The following is a 14196-nucleotide window of genomic DNA, read 5'->3' as shown; positions in this document are numbered from 1 at the left end:
ATCATTCTAATTTTACTCGCCGGCTCTAATTTCCAAACAAAAATAGGTGTATCCACAGTTTCTAATCTTGTTTTGTTTTTTTTTTTACTTCTCATTCACACAGCAACACGCTGCTATACATCAAATTCCTGCTGCTATGGGCGTTCGTAATCACCGCTGACTTCCTTCTCGAGTTCCGTTTCGAGTTCCTGTGGCCATTTTGGTTGCTCCTGCGCTCAGTTTATGATTCGTTCAAGTACAAAGGACTGGTAAGTGTGCCCTGTCTTTTTTTTTTGTTTTGTTCATGACCTTAGGTAACCTTAATTTTTTTTCCTTTCCAACAGGCTTTTTCGGTACTCTTCGTATGCATTGCCATAACTTCCGATCTGGTGTGCTTGTTTTTCATCCCGGTGCAATGGCTGTTTTTCGCGGCTAGCACCTACGTTTGGGTGCAGTATGTTTGGCATACAGGTTTGATTACTTCCAGCGGTTCATCATACCCCATGGCAAAAACCAATAGTTTTGTTATTTTCAGATAAAGGGATCTGCTTGCCAACCATCATTCTGTGGATACTATTTGTATATCTCGAAGCTGCCATCCGATGGAAGGATAGCCGAAACATACCACATCTAGACTTGTGCAGGCCTTTTGCGGCTCACTGGTAAAACTTACTTAGTCGTAATCTTATCCGATACGCATCAAACATTACGGTTTTATCCTTTCAGCATTGGTTATCCAGTGGTAACGCTAGGTTTCGGCTTCAAGAGTTACGTCGGCTATCGAATACGGCAGCGAAAGCAACGGGAGGTGGCTAAGGACAATGACTTCTACATGCAGCTGCTGCAGGAAGCTCTGCCCAAGGACGAAACCGTAAGCAACGGTACTGTCACTGGCAGTGACGTGAGTTCCGATCCGCTTCAGCAGTCGACGGATCATCAGCTGTCTCCGGTTTCCCAGCCGAAAGAGCTTGCCGTGACGGCAATCCTTCACAATAGTAATAATAATAATATTAATAGTAACAATAGCAACAGCAGTGGTGGCGGTCACAACAATCACCACCATCATCATAGTAGTAAGAACGCTCAAAGTCACAGCAAGTCACAAAACAGTACGACTTCCACGAGCCAAGTAAACGGACACGCAGGGACAGGATCTAATCTGTCAACGGCGAACGGTTCTAATGGACCCAGTGGTGGCAGTACGAGCACGATGAACGGTGGTGTAAATCATTCGAAGCAACATCTGCAGCGGAAGAGTTTAGACAAGGAAAGTTCCGGTTCCTTCAGTGGAAAGGCCAATAGTTATTCATATCATCAACAGCAGCAACAGAATAACGTCAGCAATAGCGCCAAGGAAAGCTCTCGATCGCCCGATAGTCCACAAACGAACGGTGCGGCTATGTCTCCAAAGGAGAAAAAAGACTGCGACTCGTCGGTATCGGGACAAAAGTCCCAACCTGAAAATCTCTCTTCAACAGCTTCTCAAACAACTAATGGCAACAGTAGTAGCAAATCCACACAAGCCAGCGAAAGCACAAACCACGAAAGTGGTAACAATCGGAGCAAACAACAGCAGAATGGACACGTGGTGAACTATGATGCGGATCTGCAGCAACCCCAGCAGCAACAGCAACAACAACCGCCGCAACAAAACCACATAGATAACGATCCTCCCGCGGAACCGAAATCTAATCGCTCTGGGAGGAAAAACCGTGTTAAGCAAAAGGAGAACTCCAACCATCAATTGGCAGCAGTTCGTCTTGCAGCGACACTAGCTCTGGCATCTTCAATTACCACCCTCACGACAACGGCTGCGGCATCCACAACGACTAGCACGAGTACAACGTCGTCTACGTCGACTGCAACGATGACTTCCAAAGACAATCACGTGCAGCCCCACGAACAGCAGGCTGCAACCAGCACTAACACTGTCTTGAACAATACTCAAAATGGCACTGGAAGTTCGGTCGCCGGTTCTACGTCGGTCGCTTCCAGTAGCAACAGCCAGTCGACAACCGCAGCATCAAACCTAACTGCGGTATCAACTCCACCAGTGATGAAAATTTGTGATACCTGCAGCCGATTGGAGGCGGATATCAAGAAATTACGTTCCGATATCAGCAACCAAAAGCAGAACGAGAATGATATGCGGCAGAAGTACGATGCCACCACCAGCAATCTGAAATCATGTTTGCAGGTCAAACAGAAAGACTACGACGAATTACAAAATAAGTATGTGTGGCTTATTAGAATGTTTAAAATTTTTTTGAATGAATTTTTTTTATTTCGTTTCGCAGATTCCAGGACCTGTCGGTGCAGCGCCAACAAGAGCGCCAGAACCTGCAGACCGTGGAGCGGCGACTGTGCGATGAGCGGCGCCATCGGCAGTCGCTAGAATCCCAGGTGCAAAATGAGCGGAAACATCGCAAGCAAGCGGAGGAAAAAGCAGCCCGTGCGGAGTGCGGGGAACCGTGCAAGCTGAAGCGCCAACAGCTGGAAATGGAAATTCAGAAGCTGCGCTGTGAACTGATCAGCTCCGAAGATGCCAAGCATAATGCCGAGAAGCAGAATCGTAACTTCGAACAGGAGGTGTGAACAGTGATTTCGCGGTTCTTTGCTTCGAGATTTATTTTATAAGAATGTTTAATAGTGTCTAACACTGCCAAGTACTTTCACACGACTGGTTTTTTATATTGTTTTTTTTTTTTTCTAGATGCGTAAATTTGAGGTACAACTTCGGAATCGGGAATCCCAGCAAAGCGCTGAGGTGCTTATGTCGGCTCTGGCGGCCATGCAGGATAAGAATGCCACACTGGAGAAAAACCTATCCGCTGAAACGAGAGTTAAGCTGGACTTATTCTCAGCTCTCGGAGATACTAGACGTCAGCTGGAAATTGCTACATGTGAGACCTCTCGATACTATAGTGACCACCGGACAACTTAAATCCTCGATTCTTCCTTTTATAGGTTCACTGCGCACTAAAGATAAAGAGGTCTTAGACTTGAAAGCAAAGATTGTGCAGCTGCTAGCCGTTATGCCGGCGATGCCAAACGATGCACTCTGTCTGTCCGGTCACGGACCTTCGTCATCCGGTGGTGGTGGCGGTGGCGGAGGCGGTGGATCGCATATGCGACTTTCCGATGCACCACAGTTGCTCTCTCAATCCGCCCTGAACGGTTTGACCGGTCAGCCCAGTCCAATGTCACACATTGTGATGAACAATCCGCCGCTGATCAGTCAATTAGGAAGTCTGGGCGTGCTGACATCGACTATTACGACCGCTTCAGCTGCTATGGCAGTTGGCTGCGCCCCCGCAAACGTGATGGCAGGTGGTGGAGGAATGGTACCTCCATCAGTACAGCAACAGCAGCAGCAGCAGCAACAACAACAGCAACAGCTGCAGCAACAACAACATCAGTCAATGGGCCCTTCCGGTGTCGTAACCGTGACAACGTCCAATGGCCAGATAGTACAAATGCAAAACTCTAACAATTGTCCCTCCAGTTTGGACCCGAATGCGTCTGTCTACACTCCCAAGAATAATCCTTGCTCGGCATCGTCAATGGTTGGTGGCGCCGAGGCCTGACCGTCAGCAATGGAATTGCAGCAATTCCTACCGATCAGCAGCAGCGGCAGTTGCTCTCCTTTTCCCAGTCTCGATCTAATCAGCAGCAATTCTGGTACCAATCAGTTTGCCTCCCCTCATCATCAGCAGTCTCTTTTGCAAACGCAGCAGCAACAACAACAACAACACGGTCCAGCTTTTCCATGAACTTCGAAGAGCGAGCACGTGTTTCACTTTGATCTCAAACAAGTCTCTGAAATTTAACCAGTTAGAGAAGAGATCTATTTTAGAAAAGCAAACAAACGAAATGTTCCTAGTCTTTTGTGTTTTTCTATACACACTCATCAGAAACTTCAAGCTGTGGCTTTGTTGAGGGAAATATTTCCTGTGAATTTTTATTTTGGTTTAGATTTTTCTTATAACTTTGTTCGACATTCAATATGTATTAATCTGCACCACACGTTTGCTACCATTGCAATTATACAAATTATCCATAGTTTAATGAACTCGCGCATAAAAGCAGAGTATTCTTACATAAACACCCTGCTTATCATCGACTGCTATCCAATGCAAAACAGCAAAACAACCAAGTCGAAAAATTCAGATAGACACAAACATCACAAAGAATTTATCTCTGCTCTATCCAATCTCTCTTTTTCTCTCTATCTACATCCTGAGGAAGTCAGCGTCCAGCAGGGAGGATACGTTAAAGTGAATTACAATTAAATAAAAATAAACTACAAGAAGAAGAAAAAAACAAATGTTGTGATATTCATATTACTTAAAATTAATGATTTAACTTTTTTTAATTTTTAAAATTATAGCCTATTATTTATAGTGAAGAACGAGATAAAGCTAAAGCAAAGCAAAGTAAAACCAGCTCCTATTTTTATCACTCGCGTTAACCGACAATTATTATTACGATTATTATGATTATTATGAAACGTAATGGATCTGCTGATTAAAGTCATCAAACACTACTGGAGCAGCAAGAGCTTATTACTTATTCGACTGCGGAAGTGTTCCGAATCCAGTAATCGAGACTAAGTTAATAAAAATCGACATTGTTTGAGCTGCGCTTGCGCTGGCCTCTACTACGATAAATGATAACCCTACGACAGAACCGTGTCGTTTGATGCATACAATTTGTGCAGTGTTTAATCTCTCATCTAGAATAACCAACCGAAGTGACATGAAAAAAAAGTAAGCAAACGGAATACGCCGAGATTACGACCGACAACAGCATATTCGTGTGAGTTTTGAATTAAATGACTTCTGTCCGAGTGGACGATTGTAAACTAAAAGTACGAGATTAATTTTGGTCAACAACAAGCAACATACAATCGATTGTAAGTTTGAACAGCAACTTTACTGTAGATAATGACCGAAGCTGAAATAAACAGATACACAAGAAATCGAACAATGATGATTCAAATTATTTGAAATAATGAAATAATAAACTGTGGCGCATCTACTGGAAGAAGGCGAAAAATCAAGTATGAAAATAGGAATAAACTGGAAATGCAATCTAGAATGTGTGCTTTTTTCTCCTCTGGGGTGGATTTCGCTTCAAACGTAATGCATGTTATCTTTAGTGAGGGTATGTTGCCAAGAGTGCAACGAGCAAGAACGATATCATTTCCAAATGCGCATAACCGGAATAGATTTCGATTACCAATATCTTGATCGACAGGTAGAATGCTTCCGAAATTGGTGACATGATACTCGCTTTCTCTAACTATTTTCCAATAACCTTCACATTAGATAATCCGTTACTATCCCGATCTAATGAACAAGTGATTGAATTTCAATTGGAAACAATAGAGGTTTTCCGTCAAAGACTTTTTTCGCCCAATTGATGTCTTTTAGTCTGAATCTCATTTAATTATTTGTTTTTGGGTTTTGGGATGAGTTTCCCGAAACCCCTCTGGTGGAGCGCTGGAGTACTATGAAAGCAGCCATTAACAACGCAGCGGAAGGTGCTGTTGGATTCGTCGAAAAAAATCGACGTAGCGGCTAGTTCGACGAGAAGTGTCAAACGATTCTAGACGAGAAAAATGCAGCGCGAGCATGAATGCTGCAGCAAATGACCCGTCATAACGTAAGTCGATACAAACAGAAGCGAAGACAGCAGACCCATCTTTTCCGGGACAAAAAGCACCGCCTGAAAGAGCTTGAGTGTGTCGAAATGATGCAACTGTATCGTACTCAAGAAACACGTAGATTCTAAAAGAAACTAAACTAAGAACGTGAGGTGGACGACAGGGGGAAGCAGCACTACAATGAACCCCTGAACGGCGTAGAGGCAGAGGACAAGACGACTGCAGCGGAGCTTATCAAGCTGAGCCCGGTTAGGCCGGCTTTCTGTTTGCATCAGCTGATAGTCAGGATCTGGAACACAAAACAGCTACCGGAGTAATATGCCTAATATGCAGGAAGGACGACAAGTTGTAATGTTAGAACTACTGAGCGATCACGATTCCAAACGCATCCTACAAAGTGCTCTCACAGGTCATCTTTCGCCGTCTCGCTGCTAGCACGTAGGTTTGTGGGAAATTATCAGGTCGGTTTCGCGGATGGGCGATCGACAACGGACCAAATCTTTACGCTGCGGCAGATTCTCCAAAGTGTCGTGAGTACCAAGTCCCCACGCACCATCTCTTCATCGATTTTGAGGCCGCTTACGAAACTATCGACCGTGTAGAGCTATGGAAAGTTATGGACGAGAATGGCTTTCCTTTCGAACTAATGAAACTTACTAGAACCACGAATGGAATGGATGGTGTACTGTGCTGTGTGAAGGTATCGGGTGTGTTATGTGTAAGATTCAATAAACGTGTAAAAGCATTGATGCGCCCCCAGAAAAGGAGTAGGAAAACGGAAGAATAAAGAAACGGGTTTTTATAGTTACCGTGATTGAATTCGGACTTTTATTTAATATTTCAAATATAACATTGGCGATCGAGGATCGGATACCGTTAATGCTTAGTGGTTTTTGTATTGATTAAATTCGTGGTCGAAAATCGCAGTATTTTGCGGTAAACAGACAAGTTACAAAATAAACAGTTCTGGTTAGACTTATAACCTTGTGGAAAGCATAGTACAAAGCAAAAAGCCGCTTTTAGCGTAAAGTTACTATAGAATCAAGTTTATCATGAATACAGGAACGGGAGTACTACCGTTTGATCCAGAGGATACGACTAATGTCAGTTCGAGATGGAAAAAGTGGAAGCGTAACTTCGAAGTATTTTTGGAGGTTAATAATGTTGCCCTTGCTTCGAGAAAAAAAGCATATCTGCTGCATTATGCTGGTGAAAATGTTCAAGATATCTATGACAGTTTGGAGGGAGAAGGACCTCAAGTGCCTGCTGGATCGAACCCTTATACATAGGCTCTTCGTGTGCTGGATGAGCACTTCCTTCCGATGAAATGCTTGCCACAAGAACGCCACATCTTTCGGAATTTGCAACAAGGACCCGATGAGAAAATTTCGAAATTTGTACTGCGCTTCAAAGAGCAAGGGGACCTTATGCGAATATGGTGATTGGCTGCATGAAAACATCAGAACAAATCTTTGAAAAAGGTTCGTCGGATGAACTTCGAGCTAAAATATTGACGAAGCCAGGTATGACCTTGGAGGAAATTATCAAAAAAGGACGTTCTCTCGAGACAATCGAAAATGTACGACGACAATTGCAGCAGTCATCGGATATCAACAAGGTGACAACTTCCAAAAACGAATGTTTCCGTTGTGGGAGAGTGGGGCATTATGCCAATGATGATTGTTGTCCAGCCAAAGATAAGAAATGCGAGAAGTGCGGGTTTAAGGGGCATTTTAGGCGGTGCTGCAAGACGAAGGAACGTGATGATAATCGAAAAAAGCAAAAGTATCACCGTATTCGTAAAGTTGGAGAGGAGGCATCAGCAAATACGAATGATATTCAAGAAAAAAAAGTAATTTGCAGCGTGGGTGGCGTGAAAATAAAGTGGGTCGTGGATTCAGGGGCTGGAGTTAACGTGATTGACAATAAAACCTGGACATTTTTGAAAAAGCAGAAAATCGACATTCTTTCTCAAATGAAAGGCTCCAATCGAAATTTGAAAGCGTACGGAAACAAGAATTTGCAAGTCATCGGCGAATTTACAGCCAACATCGCAACCAAACATTGCAATGTCGTGGCGGAGGTGTTTGTTGTAAAAGACAAAGGAGTAAGTCTACTGAGTTGCAATACAGCAACTCAACTGCAGATCCTTAAAATTAACACGAACGTGTGGAAGGTGAATACGGAAAACAAAATCGGTAAGGTGGCAGGTTTTGGGGTTTCACTTCAAATTGATGATACGGTGAAGCCAGTTCAACATACGAAATGTTTCGTACCGATTCCACTTCAGGAGAAGGTGCAAAAAGAGATTGACCTTCTGCTCGAACAAGATATTTTCGAATCAGCTCCGAGAGATCAACCGTGGATATCTCGCCTGGTTGTCAGTCCAAAAGGTGGTAATCCTTCGAGTGTTCGATTATGCGTGGACATGAGTGCCGCGAAAAACGCAATAATACCACAACACTATCCACTACCAACCTTTGAGGATATTGTGCCCTATTTGCACAATTGCAAATGGTTTTCAAAAATTGATCTAAACAAGGCTTTCCATCAAGTTGTGCTGGCAAAGAAATCTAGATTCATCACCACGTTCGCGACACACCAAGGGTATTATCGTTACAAACGGTTAACTTTCGGGATGAACTGTGCTTCCGAAGTTTTCCAGAGCATAATGGAGCGTGTTCTGAAGGGAATAGAGAGTGTTCGAGTATTTATTGATGACATACTTTTATTTGGCCGTACGAAACAACACCATGACGAGACACTTCGGAAAGTAATGAACCGTTTGAAGGAGTTTGGAATAACAGTTAATGTGGAAAAATGTGAAATAGGAAAATCAGAAGTAGTGTTCATGGGACATATCCTTTCTGACAGCGGATTCAAGCCAGCTTGGGACAAAGTTGATGCAATTAAGAGACTAAGAGAACCAGCGACTACCGAAGAAGTTCGAAGCTTTCTAGGGACTATCACTTATCTCGGAAGGTTTATACCGAACCTGTCAACCTTAACCACTCCACTTCGTGAGCTACTGCGTAAAAATTGTAAGTTTCACTGGGGAACAGAACACAGTGAAGCATTTAAAAAGATCAAGGATGTATTGGTGAACCCGACGGCTCTAGGATACTATTCACCGAACGATCAAACAATATTGATTGCCGACGCTAGTCCAACAGGCTTGGGAGCTGTGCTACTACAGGAAAAAGAAGGCGTGAAAGGGGTTATCTGCTACATAAGTAAGGGACTTTCGAATGCTGAGAAGTCATACGTACAAAACGAGAAGGAGGCTTTGGCATTGGTGTGGGCCACAGAACGACTGCATATTTACCTTAGAGGAATGGAGTTTTTGCTGTTAACAGATCATGAGCCGCTTAAAGTGATCTTTGGTCCAGGGCACGTTTACTGTCCGCGGATCGAAAGGTGGGCCATGCGACTGCAGTCGTTTCGTTTCAAAGTTATACATATACCCGGTAAAGTGAACATTGCCCGGTAAAGTGAACATCCTTATCAAGGTAACCACACTTCAAACACTGCACTTCATACGACTGCGTTGGAGAAGCATCCATATCAGCTATTATGGAAAGTGCAAAGCCTACAGCCTTGACCATCGAAGAGATCTCTAAATCTACAGCGAACGACCCAACGCTTACAGAAGTGAAGGAAGCCATGAACACCGGTCGTTGGAGCGACACAGTTAAAAAGTTTACCCCGTTTAAAGATGAGTTGTACTGTTGCCAGGGAGTGATACTATGAGGAGAGCGTTTGATTGTGCCTTCTAACCTTCAAAAGCGAGTGCTTCGTTTAGCTCATATTGGACATCCAGGAATCGAGCGGTCGAAGCAACGTTTAAGATCAAAAGTTTGATGGCCATCAATGGATAGGGACGTAGATAAAGCTGTAAGAAGTTGCTTGGATTGTCAAATCGTTGGGAAAGCATCTCCGCCAGAGCCAATGGCAATTAGAGAATTGCCCCAAAAGCCTTGGGATGTTCTGCATCTCGATATGCTTGGACCTTTACCTTCTTGAGAATCATTATTAGTAATCATTGACCCCTACGGCCGCTATAGAGTCATCGAAATATTACGGCAAACCACAACCTTAGACATTATTGCTAGGTTGCGTCCCCTATTCATGAAACTAGGAATTCCGAACATGATGATAACAGATAACGCTCGAAACTTTTCCAGCAGAGAAATGGAGTAATTTTATGGAGAAATTGGAGTAACGTTGGGCCAAAATCGAAGTATCCTCAAGGTTCTACGAATTGCGGAGCTCAATGGATCGGATTGGAAAAAAGACCCGGATGAGTACAATTATGTATATGCATTGACACGCCATCCAGGAACAGGTTTTTCACCAACCGAGATTCTGTTTGGGCGTAAGTTTCGCGACTGGATTCCACAGTTCGCTCAATCGAATCAGGGTTTAGATTCAGAATTAAGAGATAATGACAAAATTTATAAGTTCAATTCCAAAGTCCATTACGATGCAGCGAAAGGAACCAAGGAGTCGCACCTGAGTAGTGGTGATAAAGTGCTTATGAAAAACCTAAAGCCAGCCAATAAGTTGGCAGCAGCTTTTCACTCGGAGCCAGCACGAGTATTACAGAAGAAGGGAAACTCTGTACTAGTCGAAACACCTACAGGACAGAGATATCAACGTAACTCCTCTCATCTTAAAAAGCTGCAGTCTCCAGAGTGTGATGAAACGATATAAGACGAGGAGGAGGAAGATGAAGAAACTTTGGAGTGGAGTACGCCCTTGGCACAGGACCGAGAAACACCCGCATCGCAAAATCGTGTACAAAGGGCTGAGGATGCCGATAAACTAACAACGCAAACCAAGGAACCAACTACGGTGAAGACAAGACGACAGGTTAAGAAGCCACTACGATTTGAAGACTATGTTTTAAATGTAAATCAAGACACAGAGTAAAAAACCAGTTCGGGGAAAGGGGAGAATGTTATGTGTAAGATTCAATAAACGTGTAAAAGCATTGATGCGCCCCCAGAAAAGGAGTAGGAAAACGGAAGAATAAAGAAACGGGTTTTTATGGTTACCGTGATTGAATTCGGACTTTTATTTAATATTTCAAATATAACAGGGTGCATTATCAAACCCGTTTGAAACACACAAGGAGCTTCGACAAGTCGACGGTCTTTTCTGCCTCCTGTTTAACATTGTGCTTGAAGGTGTTATGAAACGTGCGGCCTTTAACATGCGGGACACGATCCAGCAGTTCATCTGCTTTGCTGTTGAACGTAAACAAGGAAAGGTTGGATTGAAGGTCCGTCGAAGACCAAGTATTTGCTAGCAGGGGGAACCGAGCGCGATAGAGCTCGCATGGGCAGTAGGGCGCCAATCATCGTATGGAAAAAAGTGACCAGAAAATTTAAAAAAAAAACCCTATACAAAATGTTCACCTGGTCGAAAATATACCCTGTGCAAAATTTCAGCTCAATCGGACTTAAAATAGGGTGGCGCAAAGCGATTGAAGTTTGGCTTTTTTGAAAACCGAAAAATCACCCAAGGGGTTTTTTTTATGAAAACTACGAAAGTTTTCCTGAACAACGAAACCGGCCATGGAGAAATCAGAAAAAAAAGTTATATTTTTAAAATTTTTTTTCACAGGGTACATTTTTTTTGGAGGAACGAAGTTATTATTTACAACTTTGCCAGATACACTATGCCAATCAAATAAACCGTTTTGACTGTAGAAATATTCTTGATTCCTCATAGAGTGCTCTATTGGATATAAAAAATAAGTCTACAGACGAAACGGCATAGTGTCTTCGGCACAGTTGTAGGTAATATTTTGTCCTTCCAAAAAAAATATGCCTTTAAAAAAAATTGAAAATAATTTTTTTTTAAATATATTTTTTTCAAATGATAACTTATTTTTCTTGATTTCTATATGATCGAACTGGTTTCATTGTTTTGGTAATCTTTCGTAGGTTTTATTAAAAAAATCAAGTTTTTAAAAATTGAGCCCTTTTGAATAATTAATTTTTAATCTTTCTTCTAACTTTTGAATGAAAATTTTTTTGAGTGTAATATTTTTGGAAAGACAGAATTATTATCTACAACTTTGTCGAAGACGTGACATAAATCGAACGAACCGAAGTGCTTTTTTTATTTTATATTCATTTTTCACAATATTATGAACCACCCTATGCCGAACCACCCTAATGGGGTTTATTACGGGAGTCACTTCACGGTGAAATATATTTCACTCTCACGCTCACTTCACTTTTTTAGACCTATTCCCGATTCCACCTCAAGTGAGGTGACAAAAATCACCTCCGTGGAGTGAGATTGACAGTGAAGTGAAATTGAGAATTGGACAAGTGAAAGGAGATTGTTTCCCAGCTCAAAAATGTCTAAGTCCCAGAAAGTCGTTTTTTCCCGTTTTTTTAGATAACACCAGATCTTAACGTTCTGCATTTCTAAGACATTCGGCATCAAAAAAAATGTTTTTTTCTGTATCGAAAATTTCCTGAACCAGTTTGCATTTTTTTCATCGGGCAAAAAAATGAAAAATTGACAGCTTTAAGGCACGGATCAAACTCTGATTCGCTTCGTTACTGAAGAATAAATCCAATATTTACCATTAGATCACAAATCAATCATCTTTAAGACTTATGGCAGCTCCGTGGAATCATTTCACCGTTCAAAATGGTCGTGAAAAAATTCCACGCGAAACGTCGCTTTTTCCGTTCTCACTTCACTGATATGACACTTATAATAACCCAGATTCCACGGCAGATGTCACTTCGCGACGTTTTTCTCACTTACGTGAGTCCCATAATAGGATTTTGTTCACTTCACTCTGATTTCACCGTGAAGTGACTCCCGTAATAAGCACTCACGTAAGTGAGAAAAACGTCGCGACGTGACATCTGCCGTGGAATCTGGGTTATTATGAGTGTCATATCAGTGAAGTGAGAACGGGAAAAGTGACTTTTCGCGTGGAATTATTTCACTACCATTTTGAACTGTGAAATGATTCCACGAAGCTGCCATAAGTCTTAGGTGCTTATTACGGGAGTCACTTCACGGTGAAATCAGAGTGAAGTGAACAAAATACTATTACGGGACTCACGTAAGTGAGAAAAACGTCGCGAAGTGACATCTGCCGTGGAATCTGGGTTATTATGAGTGTCAAATCAGTGAAGTGAGAACGGAAAAAGCGACGTTTCGCGTGGAATTATTTCACGACCATTTTGAACGGTGAAATGATTCCACGAAGCTGCCATAAGTCTTAAAGTTGATTGATTTGTGATCTAATGGTAAATATTGGATTTATTCTTCAGTAACGAAGCGAATCAGAGTTTGATCCGTGCCTTAAAGCGGTAAATTTTTCATTTTTTTGCCCGATGAAAAAAATGTTAGTTCAGGAAATTTTCGATACCGAAAAAAACATTTTTTTTTTATGCTTAATGTCTTAGAAATGCAGAACACGTCAAGATCTGGTGTTATCTAAAAAATCGGGAAAAATCGACTTTCTGGGACTTAGACATTTTTGAGCTGGGAAACAATCTCATTTCACTTGTCCTATTCTCAATTTCACTTCACTGTCAATCTCACTCCACGGAGGTGCTTTTTGTCACCTCACTTGAGGTGGAATCGGGAAAAGGTCTGAAAAAGTGAAGTGAGCGTGAGAGTGAAATATGTTTCACCGTGAAGTGACTCCCGTAATAAGCACCTTAAAGTTGATTGATTTGTGATCTAATGGTAAATATTGGATTCATTCTTCAGTAACGAAACGAATCAGAGTTTGATCCGTGCCTTAAAGCGGTCAATTTTTCATTTTTTTGGCCGATGAAAAAAATGCAAACTAGTTCAGGAAATTTTTGATACCGAAAAAAACATTTTTTTTTGATGCCGAATGTCTTAGATGCAGAACACGTCAAGATCTGGTGTTATCTAAAAAAACGGGGAAAACCGACTTTCTGGGACTTGGACATTTTTGAGCTGGGAAACAATCTCATTTCACTTGTCCTATTCTCAATTCCACTTCACTGTCAATTGTGCTTATCACGGGAGTCACTTCACGGTGAAATCAGAGCGAAGTGAATGAAGTCCCATTACGGGACTCACGTAAGTGAGAAAAGCGTCGCAAGGTGACATCTGCCGTGAAATCTGGGTTATTATGAGTGTCATATGAGTGGAGTGGAAACGGAAAAAGCGACGTTTCGCGTGGAATTATTTCACGACCATTTTGAACGGTGGAATGATTCCACGAAGATGCCATAAGTCTTAAAGTTGATTGATTTGTGATCTAATGGTAAATATTGGATTTATTCTTTAATAACGAGCGAATCAAAATTTGATCCGTGCCTTAAAGCGGTAAAATTTTCATTTTTTTGCCCGATGAAAAAAATGCAAACTAGTTCAGGAAATTTTCAATACCGAAAAACAAATTTTTTTGATGCCGAATGTCTGAACACGTCAAGATCTGGTGTTATCTAAAAAAAAACCGGGAAAAAACTACTTTCTGGGACTTGGAGATTTTTGAGCTGGGAAACAATCTCATTTCACTTGTCCTATTC

At 41.9% G+C, this 14196-nt stretch overlaps 1 protein-coding gene across 1 annotated transcript in view; it reads left to right on the top strand.

Moving 5' to 3' along the window:
* LOC129723298 (macoilin-1) overlaps positions 1-5079 on the top strand; it is a 29391-nt gene extending 24312 nt beyond the window's left edge. Inside the window, exons 2-8 of the mRNA XM_055677431.1 lie at positions 104-248; positions 324-450; positions 515-641; positions 706-2211; positions 2277-2568; positions 2693-2882; positions 2947-5079. Of these exons, the coding sequence (XP_055533406.1) occupies positions 104-248; positions 324-450; positions 515-641; positions 706-2211; positions 2277-2568; positions 2693-2882; positions 2947-3566 (3007 nt within the window). The 3' untranslated portion in view covers positions 3567-5079. The remainder of the gene's footprint in view (positions 1-103; positions 249-323; positions 451-514; positions 642-705; positions 2212-2276; positions 2569-2692; positions 2883-2946) is intronic.
* The last annotated feature ends 9117 nt before the right edge of the window (positions 5080-14196 follow it).

Source organism: Wyeomyia smithii, chromosome 2 (genome assembly GCF_029784165.1).
Source record: "Wyeomyia smithii strain HCP4-BCI-WySm-NY-G18 chromosome 2, ASM2978416v1, whole genome shotgun sequence".
Taxonomy (NCBI): domain Eukaryota; kingdom Metazoa; phylum Arthropoda; class Insecta; order Diptera; family Culicidae; genus Wyeomyia; species Wyeomyia smithii.
This window is presented reverse-complemented; position numbering and strand designations above follow the sequence as displayed.